Source organism: Scyliorhinus torazame, chromosome 16 (genome assembly GCF_047496885.1).
Source record: "Scyliorhinus torazame isolate Kashiwa2021f chromosome 16, sScyTor2.1, whole genome shotgun sequence".
Classification (NCBI taxonomy): domain Eukaryota; kingdom Metazoa; phylum Chordata; class Chondrichthyes; order Carcharhiniformes; family Scyliorhinidae; genus Scyliorhinus; species Scyliorhinus torazame.
In genome coordinates this window covers 34,718,651-34,741,625 of record NC_092722.1, presented here as the reverse complement: position 1 = coordinate 34,741,625, position 22,975 = coordinate 34,718,651, and the positions used below count along the sequence as shown (strand labels likewise).

Below are 22,975 nucleotides of genomic sequence, written 5' to 3'. Positions count from 1 at the left end.
GAGATAGGGGGTAAGTGTGAGATGGGGGCATCAGTGTGAGATGGGGGTGTCAGTGTGAGGTAGGGGGTAAGTGTGAGATAGGGGGGTAAGTGTGAGATAGGGGGGGTAAGTGTGAGGTAGGGGGTAAGTGTGAGGTAGGGGGTAAGTGTGAGATAGGGGGTAAGTGTGAGATGGGGGCATCAGTGTGAGATGGGGGGTGTCAGTGTGATATGGGGGGTGTTGCTTTGAGATGGGAGGGTCAGTGTGAGATAGGGGGTAAGTGTGAGATAGGGGGGTAAGTGTGAGATGGGGGTAAGTGTGAGATAGGGGGGTAAGTGTGAGATGGGGGCATCAGTGTGAGATGCGGGTGTCAGTGTGATATGGGGGGTGTTGCTTTGAGATGGGGGGTCAGTGTGAGATAGGGGGGTAAGTGTGAGATAGGGGGGTAAGTGTGAGATAGGGGGGGAAGTGTGAGATAGGGGGGGAAGTGTGAGATGGGGGTCAGTGTGAGATAGGGGGGTAAATGTGAGATGGGGTAAGTGTGAGATGGGGAGTGTCAGTGTGAGATTGGGGGATGTCAGTGTCAGATGGGGGGGGTGTCAGTGTGAGATGGTGGTGTCAGTGTGAGATGGTGGTGTCAGTGTGTGATGGGGGATGTCAGTGTGAGATGGGGGGGGTGTCAGTGTGAGATGGGAGTGTCAGTGTGAGATTGGGGGTGTCAGTGTGAGATGGGGGGTGTCAGTGTGAGATGGGGGTGTCAGTGTGAGATGGAGGGGTCAGTGTGAGATGGGGTGCCAGTGTGAGATCGGGGTGTCAGTGTGAGATGGGGAGGTGTCAGTGTGAGATGGGGGGGGTGTCAGCGTGAGATGGGGAGGTGTCAGTGTGAGATGGGGTGTGTCAGCGTGAGATGGGGGGTTTCAGTGTGAGATGGGGGGTCAGTGTGAGATGGGGGTGTCAGTGTGAGATGGGGGGTCAGTGTGAGATGGGGGTGTCAGTGTGAGATGGGGGTGTCAGTGTGAGATGGGGGGGTGTTAGTGTGAGATGGGGGGGTGTCATTGTGAGATGTGGGGGAGGTGTGAGGGCCGTGTGTGAGATGGGGGATGTCAGTGTGAGATACGGGGTGTCAGTGTGAGATGGGGGGTGTCAGTGTGAGATGGAGGGGTCAGTGTGAGATGGAGGGGTCAGTGTGAGATGGGGGTGTCAGTGTGAGATGGGGGTGTCAGTGTGAGATGGGGGTGTCAGTGTGAGATGGGGGGGTCAGTGTGAGATGGGGGGTGTCAGTGTGAGATGGGGGTGTCAGTGTGAGATGGGGGCGTCAGTGTGAGATGGGGGGCGTCAGTGTGAGATGGGGGGCATCAGTGTGAGATGGGGTGTCAGTGTGATATGGGGTGTGTTGCTTTGAGATGGGGGGGGTCAGTGTGAGATAGGGGGTAAGTGTGAGATAGGGGGTAAGTGTGAGATAGGGGGGTAAGTGTGAGATAGGGGGTAAGTGTGAGATGGGGGGGCATCAGTGTGAGATGCGGGTGTCAGTGTGATATGGGGGGTGTTGCTTTGAGATGGGGGGTCAGTGTGAGATAGGGGATAAGTGTGAGATAGGGGGGTAAGTGTGATATAGGGGGTACGTGTGAGATAGGGGGGTAAGTGTGAGATGGGGGTCAGTGTGAGATAGGGGGTAAATGTGAGATGGGGTAAGTGTGAAATGGGGAATGTCAGTGTGAGATGGGGGGATGTCAGTGTCAGATGGGGGGGTGTCAGTGTGAGATGGGAGTGTCAGTGTGAGATTGGGGGTGTCAGTGTGAGATGGGGGGTGTCAGTGTGAGATGGGGGTGTCAGTGTGAGATGGAGGGGTCAGTGTGAGATGGGGTGCCAGTGTGAGATCGGGGTGTCAGTGTGAGATGGGGAGGTGTCAGTGTGAGATGGGGGGGTGTCAGCGTGAGATGGGGAGGTGTCAGTGTGAGATGGGGTGTGTCAGCGTGAGATGGGGGGTTTCAGTGTGAGATGGGGGGTCAGTGTGAGATGGGGGTGTCAGTGTGAGATGGGGGGTCAGTGTGAGATGGGGGTGTCAGTGTGAGATGGGGGTGTCAGTGTGAGATGGGGGGGTGTTAGTGTGAGATGGGGGGGTGTCATTGTGAGATGTGGGGGAGGTGTGAGGGCCGTGTGTGAGATGGGGGATGTCAGTGTGAGATACGGGGTGTCAGTGTGAGATGGGGGGTGTCAGTGTGAGATGGAGGGGTCAGTGTGAGATGGAGGGGTCAGTGTGAGATGGGGGTGTCAGTGTGAGATGGGGGTGTCAGTGTGAGATGGGGGTGTCAGTGTGAGATGGGGGGGTCAGTGTGAGATGGGGGGTGTCAGTGTGAGATGGGGGTGTCAGTGTGAGATGGGGGCGTCAGTGTGAGATGGGGGGCGTCAGTGTGAGATGGGGGGCATCAGTGTGAGATGGGGTGTCAGTGTGATATGGGGTGTGTTGCTTTGAGATGGGGGGGGTCAGTGTGAGATAGGGGGTAAGTGTGAGATAGGGGGTAAGTGTGAGATAGGGGGGTAAGTGTGAGATAGGGGGTAAGTGTGAGATGGGGGGGCATCAGTGTGAGATGCGGGTGTCAGTGTGATATGGGGGGTGTTGCTTTGAGATGGGGGGTCAGTGTGAGATAGGGGATAAGTGTGAGATAGGGGGGTAAGTGTGATATAGGGGGTACGTGTGAGATAGGGGGGTAAGTGTGAGATGGGGGTCAGTGTGAGATAGGGGGTAAATGTGAGATGGGGTAAGTGTGAAATGGGGAATGTCAGTGTGAGATGGGGGGATGTCAGTGTCAGATGGGGGGGTGTCAGTGTGAGATGGTGGTGTCAGTGTGTGATGGGGGGTGTCAGTGTGAGATGGGGGGGTGTCAGTGTGAGATGGGAGTGTCAGTGTGAGATGGGGGTGTCAGTGTGAGATGGGGGGTGTCAGTGTGAGATGGGGGGTGTCAGTGTGAGATGGAGGGGTCAGTGTGAGATGGGGGTGCCAGTGTGAGATGGGGGGGTCAGTGTGAGATGGGGGGTGTCAGTGTGAGATGGGGGTGTCAGTGTGAGATGGGGGTGTCAGTGTGAGATGGGAGTGTCAGTGTGAGATGGGGGTGTCAGTGTGAGATGGGGGGACAGTGTGAGATGGGGGGGTGTCAGCGTGAGATGGGGGGGTCAGTGTGAGATGGGGGGTCAGTGTGAGATGGGGGTGTCAGTGTGAGATGGGGGGTCAGTGTGAGATGGGGGCGTCAGTGTGAGATGGGGGTGTCAGTGTGAGATGGGGGGGTGTTAGTGTGAGATGGTGGGGGAGGTGTGAGGGCCGTGTGTGAGATGGGGATGTCAGTGTGAGATACGGGGTGTCAGTGTGAGATGGGGGGTGTCAGTGTGAGATGGAGGGGTCAGTGTGAGATGGGGGTGTCAGTGTGAGATGGGGGGGTCAGTGTGAGATGGGGGGTGTCAGTGTGAGATGGGGGTGTCAGTGTGAGATGGGGGTGTCAGTGTGAGATGGGGGTGTCAGTGTGAGATGGGGGATGTCAGTGTGAGATGGAGGGGTCAGTGTGAGATGGGGGTGTCAGTGTGAGATGGGGGGGTCAGTGTGAGATGGGGGGTGTCAGTGTGAGATGGGGGTGTCAGTGTGAGATGGGGGTGTCAGTGTGAGATGGGGGGGTGTCAGTGTGAGATGGGGGATGTCAGTGTGAGATGGGCGTGTCAGTGTGAGATGGGGCGGTGTCAGTGTGAGATGGGGTGTCAGTGTGAGATGGGGCGGTGTCAGTGTGAGATGGGGGGGTCAGTGTGAGATGGGGGGGTGTCAGTGTGAGATGGGAGTTATCAGTGTGAGATGGGGGGGTCAGTGTGAGATGGGGGGGTGTCTGTGAGTTGGAGGCGTTAGTGTGAGATGGGGGTGTCAGTGTGAGATGGGGGTGTCAGTGTGAGATGGGGGTGTCAGTGTGAGATGGGGGGTCAGTGTGAGATGGGGGGGTGTCAATGTGAGATGGGGGGTGTCAGTGAGATGGGGGGGTGTCAGTGAGTTGGCAGGTGTCAATGTGAGATGGGGGTGTCAGTGTGAGATGGGGGGGGTGTCAGTGTGAGATGGGGGGGTCAGTGTGAGTTGGGGAGGTGTCAGTGTGAGATGGGGGGGTGTTAGCGTGAGATGGGGGTGTCAGTGTGAGATGGGGGGTCAGTGTGTGATGCGGGGTCAGTGTGAGATGGGGGTGTCAGTGTGAGATGGGGGGGTCAGTGTGTGATGCGGGGTCAGTGTGAGATGGGGGTGTCAGTGTGAGATGGGGGTGTCAGTGTGAGATGGGGGTATCAGTGTGAGATGGGGGGGTGTCAGCGTCAGATGGGGTGTCAGTGTGAGAATGGGGGGTCAATGTGAGAATGGGGGGTCAGTGTGAGTTGGGGAGGTGTCAGTGTGAGATGGGGGGGTATCAGTGTGAGATGGGGGGGTATCAGTGTGAGATGGGGGGGTCAGTGTGAGATGGGGGGGTGTTAGTGTGAGATGGGAGGTGTCATTGTGAGATGTGGGGGAGGGGTGAGGGCCGTGTGTGAGATGGGGGATGTCAGTGTGAGATACGGGGTGTCAGTGTGGGATCGGGGTGTCAGTGTGAGATCGGGGTGTCAGTGTGAGATGCGGGTGTCAGTGCGAGATGGGGGGCGTCAGTGTGAGATGCGGGGTGTCAGTGTGAGATGGGGGTGTCAGTGTGAGATGGGGCGGTGTCAGTGTGAGATGGGGGGTCAGTGTGAGATGGGGGTGTCAGTGTGAGATGGGGAGGTGTCAGTGTGAGATGGGGGTGTCAGCGTGAGATGGGGGGTCAGTGTGAGATGGGGTGTCAGTGTGAGATGGGGAGGTGTCAGTGTGAGATGGGGGGTCAGTGTGAGATGGGGGGTCAGTGTGAGATGGGGGTGTCAGTGTGAGATGGGGGGGTCAGTGTGAGATGGGGGGGTCAGTGTGAGATGGGGGGGTCAGTGTGAGATGGGGGTGTCAGTGTGAGATCGGGGTGTCAGTGTGAGATCGGGGTGTCAGTGTGAGATGGGGGTGTCAGTGTGAGATGGGGGTTGTCAGTGTGAGATGCGGGTGTCAGTGTGAGATGGGGGGTGTCAGTGTGAGATGGGGGGTGTCAGTGTGAGATGGGGGTTGTCAGTGTGAGATGGGGGGGTCAGTGTGAGATGGGGGGGTGTCTGTGAGTTGGGGGCGTCAGTGTGAGATGGGGGTGTCAGTGTGAGATGGGGGGTCAGTGTGAGATGGGGGGGTGTCAATGTGAGATGGGGGGTGTCAGTGAGATGGGGGGGTGTCAGTGAGTTGGCAGGTGTCAATGTGAGATGGGGGTGTCAGTGTGAGATGGGGGGGTGTCAGTGTGAGATGGGTGGGTCAGTGTGAGTTGGGGAGGTGTCAGTGTGAGATGGGGGGGTGTTAGCGTGAGATGGGGGTGTCACTGTGAGATGGGGGGGTCAGTGTGAGATGGGGGGGTCAGTGTGAGATGGGGGGGTCAGTGTGAGATGGGGGGGTCAGTGTGTGATGCGGGGTCAGTGTGAGATGGGGGTGTCAGTGTGAGATGGGGGTGTCAGTGTGAGATGGGGGGTGTCAGTGTGAGATGGGGGTATCAGTGTGAGATGGGGGGGTGTAAGCGTCAGATGGGGTGTCAGTGTGAGAATGGGGGGTCAGTGTGAGAATGGGGGGTCAGTGTGAGTTGGGGAGGTGTCAGTGTGAGATGGGGGGTCAGTGTGAGATGTGGGGGTATCAGTGTGAGATGGGGGGGGTCAGTGTGAGATGGGGGGGTGTTAGTGTGAGATGGGAGGTGTCATTGTGAGATGTGGGGGAGGGGTGAGGGCCGTGTGTGAGATGGGGGATGTCAGTGTGAGATACGGGGTGTCAGTGTGAGATGGGGGTGTCAGTGTGAGATGCGGGTGTCAGTGTGAGATGGGGGGGTGTCAGTGTGAGATCGGGGTGTCAGTGTGAGATGGGGGTGTCAGTGTGAGATGGGGCGGTGTCAGTGTGAGATGGGGCGGTGTCAGTGTGAGATGGGGGGTCAGTGTGAGATGGGGGTGTCAGTGTGAGATGGGGGTGTCAGTGTGAGATGGGGCGGTGTCAGTGTGAGATGGGGGGTCAGTGTGAGATGGGGTGTCAGCGTGAGATGGGGGGTGTCAGTGTGAGATGGGGGGTCAGTGTGAGATGGGGGTGTCAGTGTGAGATGGGGGGGTCAGTGTGAGATGGGGTTGTCAGTGTGAGATGGGGGTGTCAGTGTGAGATGGGGGGTCAGTGTGAGATGGGGGGTGTTAGTGTGAGATGGGGGGGTGTCATTGTGAGATGTGGGGGTGGGGTGGGGGCTGTGTGTGAGATGGGGGATGTCAGTGTGAGATACGGGGTGTCAGTGTGAGATGCGGGGTGTCTGTGAGATGGGGGGGTCAGTGTGAGACGGGGGGGGTGTCAGTGTGAGATACGGGGTGTCAGTGTGAGATACGGGGGGGTCAGTGTGAGTTGGGAAGGTGTCAGTGTGAGATGGGGAGGTCAGTGTGAGATGGGGAGGTGTCAGTGTGAGATGGGGGGGTTGACAGCGTGAGATGGGTGTCAGTGTGAGATGGGGTTGTCAGTGTGAGATGGGGGGGGTCAGTGTGAGATGGGGGTGTCAGTGTGAGATGGGTCAGTGTGAGATGGGGGAGTGTTAATGTGAGATGGGGGGGTGTCATAGTGAGATGTGGGGGTGGGGTGGGGGCCGTGTGTGAGATGGGGGATGTCAGTGTGAGATGGGGGGTGTCAGTGTGAGATACGGGGTGTCAGTGTGAGCTGGAGGTGTCAGTGTGAGCTGGGGGTGTCAGTGTGAGATCGGGGGGTCAGTGTGAGATGGGGGGTGTCAGTGTGAGATGTGGGTGTCAGTGTGAGATGGGAGGTGTCAGTGTGAGATGGGGCGTCAGTGTGAGATGGGGGGGTGTCAGTGTGAGATGGGGGTGTCAGTGTGAGATGGGGGGGTTGTCAGTGTGAGATGGGAGGGAGGCGAGGGTGTCGTGTGTGAGATGGGGGGGTGTCAGTGTGAGATGTGGGGGAGGGGTGGGGGCTGTGTGTGAGTTGGGCGGGTGTCAGTGTGAGATACGGGGTGTCAGTGTGAGATGGGGGTGTCAGTGTGAGATGGGGGTGTCAGTGTGAGATGGGGGGCTGTCAGTGTGAGATATGAGGTGTCAGTGTGAGATATGGGGTGTCAGTGTGAGATGGGGCGGTGTCAGTGTGAGATGGGGCGGTGTCAGTGTGAGATGTGGGGTGGGGGGGGGGGGGCTCCGTTGTGAGATGGTTGCATCAGGATGCAATGTGTGGGTCAGTATCAGATTGTTGTGCTGGGGCGAGATAGCGTATCAGTTTGAGATGTGTGGGTCAGTACGAGGCAGCTCTTGCTGTTTCCCCTCCCTCCCAAATTAATTCAGAGAAAGAAAATCGCACTATGAAATGAAGCTACAATAGAAGTGAATTAATCTGAGTATTGGAAAGAAATTCAGTAAGATAGGAAAATTCTAAAGTGTGATTCTGTGATCTGGCACTCCAAGTGGAGAATGATGCACATAGGGAGTGCTTCTCTGGAAATTCTGGGCGTACAAAGCTTGTGATTTTCCATTTGTTGAAACTATTGGATAGACTTAATGAGGTCTGGAGCCATGTGGTCCTGGTGGAGCTGAAATTCAAAATAATCAGCAGCGAGTCGGTTATTGATGAGCAAGTTCTGCATGACAGCTTGATGACTCCTATCACTGTTGTGATGATTGACAGAAGGGTGGTGGTCTGGTTGGGTCTGTCCCTTTTCTATCTGCCAAACAGACCTGGCCTATTTTTCAGTTTGTCAGGTCGATGGCAGTTTTGTAACTGTACTTGAGTGTACAGCAGCTGGCATTTTGTTGGGATCCACGGCCTTTGTTCATGAATGAGAGGTCATCTCATTGAAACACTTGAAGTTCTTTGAAGGCTTGTCAGGATCGCGACTATTTCTCCTGGCTGGGGGGGGCGGGGGGGCGTCTAGAACCAAGGGCGTCATTCTCCGACCCCCCGCCGGGTCGGAGAATGGCCGTTGGCCGCCGTGAATCCCGCCCCCCGCCGAAGTCTCCGCTCCCGGAGATTGGGCGGGGGCGGGAATCCGGCCGCGCCGGTTGGCGGGACCCCCGCTGGATTCTCCGGCCCGGATGGGCCGAAGTCCCGCCCAGGAATTGCCTGTCCCGCCGACGTTAATCAAACCTGGTATTTACCGGCGGGACCAGGCGGCGTGGGCGGGCTCCGGGGTCCTGGGGGGGGGCGCGGGGCGATCTGACCTCGGGGGGTGCCCCCACGGTGGCCTGGCCCGCGATCGGGGCCCACCGATCCGCGGGCGGGCCTGTGCCGTGGGGGCACTCTTTCCCTTCCGCCTCCGCTACGGCCTCCACCATGGCGGAGGCGGAAGAGACTCTCCCCACTGCGCATGCGCGGGAAACTGACAGCGGCCGCTGACGCTCCCGCGCATGCGCTGGGAAACTGACAGCGGCCGCTGACGCTCCCGCACATGCGCTGGGAAACTGACAGCGGCCGCTGACGCTCCCGCGCATGCGCCGCATTTCCGCGCCAGCTGGCGGGGCAACAAACGCCATTTCCGCCAGCTGGTGGGGCGGAAATCCCTCCGGCGTCGGCCTAGCCCCTCAATGTTGGGGCTAGGCCGCCAAAGATGCGGAGACTTCCGCACCTTTTTGCCGGCGCGATGCCCGTCTGATTGGCGCCGGCTTTGGCGCCAGTCGGCGGGCATCCCGCCGTTGGGGGAGAATTTCGCCCCAGGGCTCCGAATAATGGGTTGGCAATTTCGGACTGAGGTGAGAAGAAATTCTTCACTCGGAGAGTTGTGAATGTTTGGAATTCTCAACCCCAGATGTCATTATACTCGAGATCAAGAAATTCTTTGGATTAAGAGAATAAAGGGATATGGGGAAAGGATAGGAAAGTGGCGATTTAGTTCAGGCATGATCTTATTGAATGGAGGGACAGGTGTGAGAGGCTCCTCCTATTTGTCATGTTCTTAGCGCCTCGATATTATGTGGAGTGATTTGAATCGACTGAAGAGTGGCATCTGTGATGGTGGGGAGCTCGGAAGGTGACTGGGAAGGACTATCTACTCAGCATAGAGCCCTATTCCAGCCAATCTTTGACACCATCATAAAGTTGTTTGAAGCTCTTCATTTTATGCTGGTAGCAACATCCATTTCTTCTTGGTTTGCCACCACTTCGTCTTTTACAACCCCCACCACAATTTGCTACAACCGCTGAGTTGGAACCATGCGTGAGTGTGCATGTACATGGATGTGTGTGCATACACAAGTTTGCGTGTGTGTATAAACGTACATTATCTAAATTTGGACAATAAAATATCAAAATTTGCAGATGATATTAAAGTAGGTGTCATTGTTCACTGTGACGATGACCACAATTGACGCTAGACTGTCACAGGCAAGCTTGGTGCACTAAATACAAGTGAAATTTGATGTGGGAAAATGTGAGTTGGCATGTCTTTTGGAGGAGGTACAAGGAGAGGACATATCCACTGCTTTGTCGCAGCAAGAACATACACAGAGCTGTATCAGTGATAAAAACCATTAAGTAAGGTGCTTGCAAATATAATCCTTCTGATATCTAGATTCAAATGAGCAAGTGTGGACAAGAACACCATAGCCAAGATGAAAAGCAAAGGGGACATGGCAGTTGGATGACTGAACACAGAAGAAAGTGGCCATGTGGAGAGCATGGATAACAATCTGGCCAGTTTCCAATAACAAATTAAGAAAAGGTTGCTAAACATTAAATGAGGCTTTTGGGATATGCACACACTGAATTTTGCAAACTGAATGGGTGTGCTGGTGCTGATATTTGCACTTTCTCCAGTGCCTCTATGTTGTTTTTATCATGCGGGGACCAGAACTGTGCACAGTTCTCTCTAGGTTTGACCTGACCAAGGTCCTAATCAAGATTAACGTCACTTTAGAATTCTATACCTCTGGAAATAAATAGCAGTTCTTTGTTAGTATTTTTAATAGTTTGGCTGATCTGCAATGTTATTTTTGATGGGTTAAGGCCATGAGACCATTAGACGTAGGAGCAAAAAGTAGGTCATTCGGCCCATCAAGTCTGCTCCATCATTCAATAAGATCATGACTGATCTGAAATGATAATACTCAACTCCATTTTCCTGCCATATCCCCATAACCCTTGTTTCCTTTACTGACTAGAAATCTGTCTGTCTCCATCTTGGACACACTTAACGACCCTCTGTGGTAAAGAATTCCACAGATACACTACCCTCTTGAGAGATGAAATTTCTCCTCATTTCTGTCTTAAATGGGTAACCCCTTAACTCTGAAATTATGCCCTCTGGATCTAGACTGAGGTCCCTTTGTCCTTTCACCATATTTCTAAGGTGTCGATATTTCTTCCCTTCCTCACAAAGTGCATCACTTTGCTTCTCTGTTAAAGTTCATTTGCCACTTAACTACCCATTCTGCCATTGTTCTAATATCTTCTTGCCTTGTGTCGCATTTTTCCACAATGTTAGCTATATTCCCTGGTTTGGTGTTCATCCACCAATTTTGATCTTGAAATTCTTGTTGCTAAGCCCAAATCATTAATCTACAGTATAAATCACAGTGATCCTAGCACTCATACTTTATCAGGTAAAGTCCTTCAACCGGTGAACTCGGCCTGATTAAAATATGAGTTTATTTGGAACTCAAATCTATGCATCAGGAAGGCAGGATTTCTGGAAAGATCCTCTTATCATAATTTTAAAGCACAATGGGGCATTGGAGCATTTTATTCCTTCCTAAGAATAAGCAAGATGGTATCGGGTGAAAAGCATTCAGCAAAAAGAAAGTGGTAGCACAGTGGTTAGCACTGTTGCTTCACAGTGCCAGGGTCCCAGGTTCGATTCTCGGCTTGGGTCACTGTCTATAGGGAGTCTGCACGTTCTCCCTGTGTCTGCGTGGGTTTTCTCCGGGTGCTCCGGTTTCCTCCCCCAAGTCCCGAAAGACGTGCTTGTTACGTGAATTGGATATTCTGAATTCTCCCTATGTGTACCCAAACAGGTGCCGGAATGTGGCGACTTGGGGCTTTTCACAGTAACTTCATTGCAGTGCTACTGTAAGCCTGCTTGTGGCAATAAAAGATTATTATTATTAGATCAAATCGTGGCTTTGTGTCTTGGTGCTGTTTGTCCAAATAGATCGTAACCATCTTGAACATCATCCTATGATTTTGGTTTACCCTGTCTGTGTGTGAGCCAGCAGGTTTGTGGCAGACCGTTGGTTCAAGGGGAGATCCTTGTATCAGACTCTTAGAGGCCCAAGTGAAATGGGTAGAGCTCCCTGTAATTATTTTCATGGAGGTGGAAACTCTCTACTGTTTACGCAAAGCATAAGCGAACGGACAGCTTGACACTCCACTGCAATTAAAAACATGAGCACACCGGCCAAATTATTTTTTAAAAATAGTATTTATTACTTGGGGAAGTAACAGAATTCTGGGTCAGAATGTGCATGTTCTTTTCACCTTCGTTTCCCCTGTTGTATCTTTATATTTTCAGCCTCATTGGCACATCCTGTGCAGAATTTGCTGACAGCCTCTCAACCCAGCCTTGTGCCAGGAATTTGATTTATTAGCAGCTCATTTAATTCTACTCCCAGGGGATAAAACCTTCGTATGGTTTACACCAAACAATATTGTAACGTGTCTTTCAGCAAACTGCCTGAAGCGCGAGAGTTCTGTTTCTGTGGTGACAGAGTCTGAACCACAACGCCAACACGATTGGAATGCATGTTGCACCGTCCCTGTACAGGAGGGAACATGCGCTGTGAGTCTCGAGCCATGGTGTTTTCCTGCTTCCCGAGTGACATGGATTGCTTGCATCGAAACACTGTAATGAAGGGGATTATGCAAAATTGTACACATGGCATGTGTTTTCCATATAGCAAGGAGACTAGAATCATCCTCGACCGAATGGCCTGCACGCTGTCTGCGGGCATTAATAAGAGCGTGTGAGCATGTGGGGGGAATAATCCTAGCTTGTGGACAGTGATCAATGAGGTTTTGCTCTTTTTGAATGTTCCTCACAGTTTCTTTTTATGACGAGTCTTTTATTCAGTTTATGCAAACTGATGAAGGAAATTGATGAAAGGAATAATAATGAATAATCTGCAAATTAATCCAAATTTAAAAATGACACCACATTGTGAATAATGAATGTGGAATAAGTGTTCAGAGTTTCACTTGAGCTTCCAAAGTTTGAGAATACAGATATTTATGAATGAAACTGAGCTATCCTTTAAAACCTACGCCAGGGCTGGACAGCAAGTACCGGATGCATCAACGTTAATCCAAAGTAATGTTATTTTGGACTATCTTTTTTTTGAACCCAAGACAAGTTTTCTTCCATGTTTTTTTTAAATTTAGAGTATCCAATTCATTTTTTCCAATTAAGGGGCAATTTAGCATGGCCAATCCACCTAGCCTCCACATCTTTGGGTTGTCGGGGCGAAACCCACGCAAACACGGAGAGAATGTGCAAACTCGACAGTGACCCAGAGCCGGGATCGAACCTGGGACCTCGGCATGTGAGGCTGCAGGGCTAACCCACTGCGCCACCGTGCTGCCCTTTCTTCCATGTTGATATTCAATTTTTAATACACAATTCATAATTTCAGTGGCAATGCAGTGGCGATCACTCAACAGAAGAAGTCTGACATCTATTTTCTCGGTGGAAAAAAATGGAGCGTTTTTGTCTAGAAGGTGGTTACGGTACTAAAGGTCAGCACAGAAGAAGGCCACTCGGGCCATCGAATCTGTGCTGTACTTGGTTCTTTCTTTTATTTGTTTCTCCATTTTGTGTCTCAAATAATTTGACTCACTGCATTATCTGAGCGTGGTCGCCCTTCAGAGCAATGAGTCCCAGATAATCCTTGAGTTGAGAGGTTATTGTTTGAAACCTGGCAAAGGAGGTACACTACTTCGTGGCCTGAAGGAGGGAATCCTCTAAAAGAGACCCAGACCCGGTGATAAGATATGTTTTGGGCACTGGGTTTCAATGCCAGAAGAATACCGCTGTCCTTTCCAGGGCAGCCAACGTTATAGATTAAATTAAATGAAAATCACTTATTGTCACAAGTAGGCTTCAAATGAAGTTACTGTGAAAAACCCCTAGTCGCCACATTCCGGCACCTGTTCAGGAATTGAACCATGCTGCTGGCCTGCCTGGGCCTGCTTTGAAAGCCAGCGATTTAGCCCAGTGTGCTAAACCAACCCCTAAGATAGCAGTGACCCCGCAATGTGACAAGCTTGTTTCCCATTTCAAGACATTTTACCCTGACTACATTTTTAACCATCAGCAACTTGCAAATAGTTTGCAGAGGACACATATCACAATACCATCAAGCAGCCGCCCCCCCCCCTCCCAACCCACCCACCCAACCTCAATTCCTCCCTCAATTGCAGATGAGCATGTAAAGGCAAGCAATGGAAAACATGTATTACATGTAATATCTTGTTTCCTTAATATAAGGAATATTAATGTAAGATCATGTAAGAACCTGAGGGGTCTTGACAGGGCCGCTGTGGGAAAAATGCTTCCTCTTGTCGGAGCATCTAGTGCTAGGGACAACATTTATAAACAAAGGGTCGCCCATTTAGGATAGAGATGAGGAGAAATATTCTCTCTGAGGGTTTGAGAGTCAATGGAACTTTCGTCCCCAAAAGGCGGTGGATGGAAAGGCAACACGGTGGCACAGTGGTTAGCACTGCTGCATCACAGCGTTGAAGACCCGGGTTCGATCCTGGCCCCGGGTCACTGTACGTGTGGCGTTTGCACATTCTCCCCGTGTTTGCGTGGGTTTCACCCCCTATAACCCTAAAAGATGTGCAGGGTAGGTGAATTGGTCATGCTAAATTTCCCCTTAATTGGAAAAAAAAGAATTGGGTACTTTAAATGTATACAAAGAAAGATAAAAAGGCGACAGATGCAGAGTTTTTGAATATTTTTAAGACAACGCTAGATAGATTCTTGATAAGCAAACGGGTGAAAGGTTATTTGTTGGGGGGAGGGGAGTAGGCAGGAGTATGGAGTTGAGGTTGCAATCCAATCAGCCATGATCTCATTGAACAGCGGAGCAGGCTCGAAGGAGTCCTGCTTCTAATTCATATGTTTGCATGTAATGGTCAGCCCCATTGAGGGAAGCTCTCCCACACCTCACACGTGTGATGGTCCATCCTTTTCCAAGGAGAGTTGCTCGAGAGCAAAGTAAAAGTGATTGAAGCTCCCCCTGACCGTGAATATTGCTGCCAGCCACCTCGGAACCCCCTGTATTGAGGAGCACCAGGAGATTGGGATTAAATGGGAGCCACAGTTTGTAGGCACTCGGGGTGGAAGGGGGGAGGGACAGTGGTTTAAAAAACAAACAAACGTAATATGAAGGCACACAGATTTGGTATGCTTCAAATGATTTTAACAATGTTAGAAAATGCGTGGCTATGTGGTGAAATGCCTGTGGAAATGTTTAAAAATACTTTGACAAGGCAGCCTGGGTAGTTGTGAGGGACAGCATCACTGGATAACGTTACTGGACTTGGAATCCAAAGACCTGGTTAACGCTGTGGAGACTTGCGTTCAAATCTCACCAAGGCTTCTTGGGGAATTTAAATTCACATAGTTAAATAATCCAGAATAAAATGCGAGTCTCACTAATAATGATCGGAAACTACCAAATTGTTGTCTTTTAAAAAAATACATCTGGTTCTCTATTGATCCTCAGGGGAGGAAATGTGTTGTCCTTGCCCAGTCTGACTTCCATTAGGGCCTTTTTCCAAGGGATTTGCGGGCAGTGAAGAGCAAGGGGGGAGAGGGGCATAAAATTCCCTGGTAGCCTTTCCACTGCACTCCTAACAGTCCCTGATCTGTCTGCAATTTTATATGGGACAGATGAGGCCTAGGGCAGCTTGTCCACCCTTGCCGCAGTTGAGGCAAGTTAGCTGTTAGCTGGCTAACCCATGGCAATGTAAGGGCGTCTTCCCACCTGGCTTCAATTTTGAGGCTGGTTGGAGGAATTCAGGGGCAGAGGGGGATTCCCAGCAAGTCACCCTGCTCAGGCCTCGGGTGGGAAGGAAGGAATCCTCACCCCCCCCACTCCCAAAGTCTGTTCTCTGCAGGTTCCCCCTCCCTCCTGGCCTCTCCATCAAGCCGCCCATCCCCTCTCCTCGCTGCCTTTTCCCTTGCCTCATCTTTCCTCCCCGCCCACGCCCTTGACTTGCGGGCTCCAAATCTGGTGACGGGCTTGTAGTCCCAGTCCTGGCCACTGCTGCCACCGGCTCTGCTGCGACTACAGAGCTGCCGGCCAGTCTGATGGGCGGAAGTCTCGCCTCAAGGCAACTGTCAGCCAAAGTGAGGGGCTGAAGTCCCATCTCCAGCCAATTAACGCTCCTCGGAGTGCTAACTGGCACTTGGGCTGCTCTGATTGGTGGGGATGCATTCCCTGCCAGTAATCCTGAGTGGCTGGACGAGATACCCCATCATGGGAAAAATCCTGCCCATTGAATCCAGACCCACAGCAATCCAATTGGTTCTTAATTGCCCACCGAAATGGCCCACTAAGCCACTCGGGTGTGTATAATAGCTACAGAACCTGGGCGTACCTAGACCATATGGACGGCAGCAACGCAAGGAGGTAGCTCACCTCCACCTCCACAAGGCCAGTTGAGGATGGGCAATAAATCTTCGGATCGCAGGAATAAATATTTTAAAAATAGACATTGCAGCAGATGAGTGAGTTGATTTAAGGGAATGAGTTGGCAGGGCAGATATTTCCAAAGAGTGCCAAGAGGTCTGAATGGAAAATCTCACTGTTTTGTGAGGAGTTTGAGGAAGGGGTCTTCCTACTCCATTCACGGCAAGCACACTGTGGGTTTGGAGCTCCTTTTGAGTTGGGAGTTGATTCAATATTTGTTTCAATCAAGGGTTGACAAATATCTCTGAGCCTGTCACGGACGTTCAACATACCTGAAGCCATCAGCGAGAGGACGGTAGGCTAGAGGATGGATAGTTAGCAGCATACTTCCATTTGAACGCTAATATTGAAGGACGTTCTTCCAAAGCAGTTTATATGACAATCGAGCAGGCGCACCTTGTACTTTTTTGTAAACTTGTTTGGTAGTTTATAGCCTAAGCCTTTCAAAGTACCATTGGCTTCAGAACAGCCACACCATTGGCAGGAATTCCAGTATATAATGTAGTGACTAAAGGGGGTGGGTACAAGAAGCACTGCCCCCACCACAAGGCCCATAGGGCAGGGTCTCAACCGATTATGAGCTACTCCCACAAATATTCACATTACCTCTTCACACCCATTGTCTATTCTAAATAGTGTTCCATTCTGCTCCCTTTGTGCAGATTTCTATGGCCCTAACACAGGGTCTTCTATCCTTTTGAGGCGTTGCAGCCGTATATGGAATGAATGTTGCTTTTTGACAATGAAATTGCCCCTTTATACTGGCAACTGACTTTTTTTTCCTAATCTTTTTTCAATTTATTCCTTTTTTCTTTATTTATGTTCTCCCTTTCTCCACCTCAAGGGTCCTTCCCTCCAGACCCCCTCCTCCAGCCCGGAGGGTGGAAGAAAGGAGCGTGGACTTCTTCATGACTTCCGACGCCAGTGCCAATCCATGGCCAGCCAACAGGTGGCACCCTTGTTGCAGGGTGAGACGACCCATGTGAGTTTTCCCTCTTCCCCTGCGGTGCCATCACCCACCCCATGGCGGTCTGGCAACAACGGTAGCTGGTGGACTTGAGCTTCAAGCTCCTAGTGTGAATAGGCCCGGGTTTTGTAGGTCTACACTGTTCCAATCACATTTTTAACAAATCTCATTGGACTATATTCCACCACATATCTGTCAAATTTATCAAAGCACTTTAATTATATTATTTGAAAAAGTATTCCCTAATTCATTATCACTACAAATGGGAAAGAAAAACCATGTGCTGGAAAATATCTAGAAGCTGATGGCTTTCCTATAAGGGAGGTTTGGCTCATTTGCCAAAGCCTTGCTTAAAATCTCGCAGCTACTTCGATCAATAAAAGCAGTACTTCATGTTGTCCCTCCTCTCCTCACATTTGCCTGTGAGAGGATTTTTCAGTGATTTAGCTCCCTAGCTCCGTATTTACGAGGGGTCAATGCAGTTCAAATGGTCACTTTCAGGTTTGCTGATGTTGCAGCTTAGATTATCATTGGAGTATCATTGGATGGAATCGCTGGGTCACAAGTTTTCTTTTCTCAATGTATAAATTGGATCTCAACTGGCCGTTCACTCCTAATGTGGTGGATCCCCTCATTGGAAACAAGATTTAACTTTCGAAGACTCCCCCACTCTTTGCTGCTCATATGGGAAATTATCCTTCGGAGTGAAGGAAACTGGTTATTCAAGGCTTTTGCCCACTAGGTCAGCATGAAAGAGTAAGTGCCAAACTAAGTTAAACTAGCAACGATGGGGTAATGTGAAGCCTGTTTAAATTTGACTCATAAATTGAGATGCAAATTTAATTTAGTTACATTGTTATTATGATCGAGACCAGTGGCGCGCAACCTGCGGCCCATCTGGGTTCTGAGGGCAGCACATGAGACATTTTGTTGACCATTGCCCACACAAGGGGTCACCACATTCCGCTGATTTCCGTCCGGGTAGTTTTTTTCCTACCGGTATGACTGAAGTGATTCCCATGTAAAGCAAGGGCGAGTGAAGTGAGGTGCGTGCTGATTGCTCACAACATCGACTGTGAGAGCCGTGCTCTCCCTCTGTGTCCAAAGTGTAAATATTTCTTTTGTTTTCACCATTTGAAGTTGATGACAGTTCTGTTAATGTATAAATGATGAAGCATTTTCTATAACTCGTTATGAAATATTCAGCGTGTATTAAATGTATTTAATCTTATTACATAACAAGTTATAGACAATGCTTCATCATTTATATATTTCCACACTTCACCTGAAGAATGCTCCTGATATTGACTCCTCTTGTACAACACTGAATCTTAATTCTTCAGCAATACGTACATTCACCAGCTCCCTGCAAAAAAGGGAATGACAGTTTCAAACCTGTAGCATTAGGTGAAGGAAGCCATAACATGTAATCCTTTAAAGTGTTACATATTTTGCTCATGGCAAAATATTTTATTTGTTGTAACAAAGAGTTTGAATGGTTGGAAAATGGAACCCAAATGTGCTTGCAGCATTTGCTAATCCAGGCCCATGCTATTGATCATTAAATCTGCCTTTTGGGGTTTTTGACTGGCAAGACACACAAGGGGCTGAATTTTACGTTCCCATACAGGGCAAGCAGCCACCCCCATGATGATGAAAAAGCTGCCGTGATGACATAGTGTCGCCATCGCGCTGAGCTCCCAAATTGCATAAAGCAGGCTGAGGACGGAATTGGCAGCCCGCCTGCCATTTTGAAATCATTTACAAACTATTAACTATCCAATCGTCGCAATTCTTTGTCGCCCGTTGCGTTTCCCGGGTGTCGGATGAGAAAATTTTAAGTTTGGGAGTCTTTTATGGCAGCTATAACAGGGTCCGGGTGGTGGGGAGTGGTAGAGTTGGCATAAGGGGATTCAAAAGGCCTGGCACCTCGACCATGATGGAATGTACCAGCAGATTCTGCTGGGGAAGATGGCAGCCTCTGTATGTTTCTAATGACATTTTAAACATCTTTCTGTAAGCCTTCCATGTGAAATATTGGGCGCGATCGAATGGCCAAGCTGCACCCGAAAGCTCAGCCACCTCCACGGCGCAGCGTGGCCGATAGAAGCCGGAACATTCCCCTCCCGGGATCTATCCAGCTCGCAATGCCTCGCGAGATCTGACACAATCTCGTGAGATGTTGCAATGTAAATCCTGGCCATTGTGGGCGGGATCGCTTTTCAGCAAATTTGCATATTAGAGCGAGACAGCTAGTCTCACTTTAATGTGCAGATTCCTGAGTAACCCGATCAATCCCCTTCGCTGCAGAGACCTTGGGTGAGCGCTGTTCCGTACTGGTCTCCACAAATGGGGACCAGACAGATTCTCCGATCGCTGACATCAAAATCGCGTTCGGCAATCGGCCTTTTGGCTAAGATCAAGTGTAGTATCTGTTCTTATCAATTTAAATTTGGACTTGATCACGTGAAGACGAGGATTTCGATGTCGATCGTGGATTGAAGAACGCGGAGGGATTGAAGACATCGAAGAGGAAACGTTTGAGCTCTGCTGCGATTGGTGGATCTCCATGCTGGTCTAAACCTCTGGTTTAGGCCTAACGCCGATACAGTTAGACTCAGCGTTTGAGCTATGACTGCAGCTGCATCTCGAGCACCAAGCCAGGGAGTGCGAAACACTGTCCGAGTTACAGTGATGAAGTCGAGAGGCGACTCGCCTGTGGATTGGAATTTCTTCGTGAAGCGGGTGCTGCTAGAGTGCTGCGGGTTTGAAGCAACAGATGTCTTCTGCTTGCAAGACTTTCCCAACAATGGATATTTTGACGTCACCTTCAAAAGTGTTGCAGCTTGCATCAAACTTTAAGGCGTTTAAGGAAAAAGGCAACCAGGGCCCCCTGTCTATCCTGACTGCGGAGCCTCTGTTCACGCTACCGTCGCAGCGAAACCGGGTTGTTACACTGCACATATACAACCCCCAAATCCCCGTGTCTGATGTGCTCACGTTCCTCGCCAGGTATGTCGAGCTGGAAGGTAGCAGCATAGAACTGAAGGACACTTTGGGCATCTGGACAAGTGAACACCAGGCCAAGGTGACCTTGAGAACAGACGGCAATGGAACCATCCTGCAACCCCCCCCTCCAGTTTCTTGATTGGAGGAAGTCGCGGCTACCTTTATTATGTGGGACAGCCACGAGTGTGTCGCACATGTCGCAAAACGGGACATGCGGACGCGATTCTCCACTCCCACGCCGGTTGGGAGAATCGCCTGGGCCGCCAAAATTTCCGGGGACGCCGGTCCGACGCCCTCCCGCGATTCTCCCAAGCGGCGGGAACGGCCCGGTCGAGTTTCGCGGGCCGGAGAATCACCGGAGACACCGAAAATGTCCATTCTCCGGCACCCCAGCTATTCTGAGGCCCTGATGGGCCGAGCGGCCAGGCCAAAACGGCGGGTTCCCCCCCCGGCGCCGTCCACACCTGGTCACTGCAGTCATGAGCGGTGCGTGAACGCTGGGGGGGGGGGGGGGGGGGGGGGGGCGGCCTGTGGGGGGGTGAGGGGGGATCCTGCACCGGGCTTTACCTGCAATGTGGGGTGGCCCGAGATTGGTGCCCACCGATCGTCGGGCCGTCCTCTCTGAAGGAGGACCTCCTTCCTTCCGCGGCCCCGCAAGATCCGTCCGGCATCTTCTTGTGGGGCTGACTTAGCGAGGACGGCAACCACGCATGCGCGGGTTGGCGCCGGCCAACCTGCGCATGCACGGATAACGCCTGTTATGCGGCGCCGGCCGCGTCATCTATGCGGTGCAGCTTTTACGCGGGCGACAAGGCCTGGCGCGTGTAGATGACGCGGCTCCGATCCTGGCCCATTGTCAGGGCCTGAATCGGTCGGGACCGGGGCCGTTTTGCGCCGTCGTGAACCTCGACGGCGCGGCCACCTCAGCGCGGGAGTGGAGAATCCCGCCCAGCGTCACGTTCTGCAAAAACTGCAGGCAGGAGGGACACATGACAAAGGACTGCAAAGAAGCCAAATGCTGCAACCTGTGTGGGGAGACCGGCCATCGTTAAAGGGACTGTCAAAAACGGGGGGCGACGTATGCACAAATCATCAGCGGTGGAGTGAAAAAAGTGACCACAGAGGAGGTTCATGCACCCTCCACCGACAAAGACAACACAGCACAGGATGCTGGAAATCAACAGAAGGCCCCTCAACAAAAGGTGGAGGCCCTAGCACACCCTGATAACACAACCCCAACTTCATCAGAAGAGGAAGACTCAATGGAAGAGGATGGAACGGAGAATGATGCACGCTAGGAAAAGGTGAACAGGGACAAACGAAAGCGGAAACAGAAAAATAAACGGAAGAAATCTCTGATGGTGAACGGCAAAAAGTGGCAGCTTCCAGCCAACAGTCTCAGCGCCGGCACCTCCTCCGATGAGGAAGGACAAGCTAATGATCAGCCTCAAATTAAGAGGCCAAGCACCAATGTGGAACGGGATGTACAGAACCCCCAGACCACAGACAGCAAAGACAATGAAACACGGTGGGATCGTCAACCTCCGATCGATGGGAACAGCAATGTGACAGTTTGTCAGCAACTCCGGTATACTGGGGAACATTCAACAGCTGGAACAACCAACTGTACAGACTCTGGACTCTGAGACTGGTAAATCTACTTTTTTTTAAATGGGGTTTAAAATTGCATCGATTAATGCGCGAAGCATTAAAGACACTTCGCGGTGTGTAGCCACACTCAGTCACCTGGCCAACGTGAAAGCCGACCTTCTGTTCCTTTAGGAGTGTGGGATTCCGCACCTCAGCAACGACAGGCGCTGGTCGAGCTGGTGGTCCCACGGGCCATCCATCTGGTCAGGAGGAAACGACTGCCGCTCCTCCGGCCTGGGTATTCTGCTGCGGGGAGGCAACTTCACCATCTCCGATGTTAAGGAGGTGGTGGGCGGACGCCTCCTCGTAGCAGACGTCAAATACAAAAACGTCCCTCTCAGACTTATTAATGTGTACGCCCCGGCCGTAAAGAGTGAGCAGCTGGCAGTCCTTCAGCAACTCCCACTGCTGTTGGCCACCTCCATGCCGGTCATTCTGGGCCGTGACTTCAACTGCATCATCGATGCGGCTGGACGATCCGGCAGAGCCGACAGCAAACTAGACGCTACGTCTAGACTCCTGATGGAAACGGTAAAAGACGTCAAGCTGATCGACGTCTTCAGTAATCCTGCAGACGGGGCGCAGCGTAGGTACACATGGTCACGGACAGACGTGTCCATCCACTACACGATAGACTTCTTTGTGTCCCGTGCTTTCGCAGTCAGGTCCACCGACGTCAAGCCGGTGTTCTTCTCTGACAACTCTTACTGGCTGACTGCCACCTGCAGGAAAACCAGGGGGCGGGCAGGGGAACATGGAAGCTGAATGTGAAACTGTTGACTCCAGAGAACCTCGAGGAAAGGGATTGCAAAGGTTGGAGAACCGTGAAACCCCTCTTTGAGTCTCCATATCTCTGGTGGGAATCAATCAAGGGGAACATCAAAAGGTTTTTCATCCTCAAAGGTGTTCAGAAGGTAAGAGAGAGATGAAGGGCCATGTCCAGGCTCCAGAAAAGTATGCAGAATTTGCTCCAGCTGCAGTCGATGGGGGTTGATGTCAAGGAGGATCTCCAAGAGGTGAAGAGCCAGCAAGCCTACTCTATACCTCGGAGGCCTCCAAGGTTATCTTCCGTTCCAGAGTCCACTCCGTGGAGCAGGATGAAACGTGCTCGCGCTTCTTCTTCCAAAAGGTGCACAGAGAGACCTCTGTGATCAGCAGCCTGAAGGAAGAAGATGGCTCTGTCAAGTCATCGCAGTCTGACATCCTGAGGATCAGCAAATCCTTTTATGCCAGACTGTATGATCTGAAGCCAACAGATAGCACTGTTTCCCAGATCTTCCTGTCGTCTATCACGGAGGTCTTGGGCGACAGCGAGCGGGAAAACTTGGACAAACCGCTAACTCTGGATGAGCTGATAAAGGCCGTCAAGTCCTTTGAGAAGAATAAAACTCTCGGAAGCGACGGCTTTCCGGCTGAGTTGTATTCGGCTCTGTGGGACTGGATGGGCCCAGACCTGCTGGAAGTGTACGAGAGTATGCTTCTGGACGGCAGCATGTCAGAATCCATGAGGAAAGGCATCATCACTCTCATCTACAAGCAGAAGGGGGAAAGGGAAAAAATTCGAAATTGGGGACCCATTTCACTATTGAATGTGGATTATAAAATTCTAGCCAAGGTCAT

General features: G+C 51.5%; 1 protein-coding gene across 3 annotated transcripts in view; it reads left to right on the top strand.

Annotated features, from left to right (window-relative positions):
• The window catches only part of c1qtnf12 (C1q and TNF related 12), a 91,126-nt gene that overhangs the window by 9,471 nt on the left and 58,680 nt on the right, over positions 1-22,975 (top strand). For 2 of the 3 annotated variants that reach the window (XM_072478237.1, XM_072478236.1), the window contains exon 2: positions 16,574-16,711. The exons of the other annotated variant lie outside the window; for it this stretch is intronic. In XM_072478237.1, the coding sequence (XP_072334338.1) occupies positions 16,574-16,711 (138 nt within the window). The remainder of the gene's footprint in view (positions 1-16,573; positions 16,712-22,975) is intronic. 3 annotated transcript variants of the gene reach the window in all.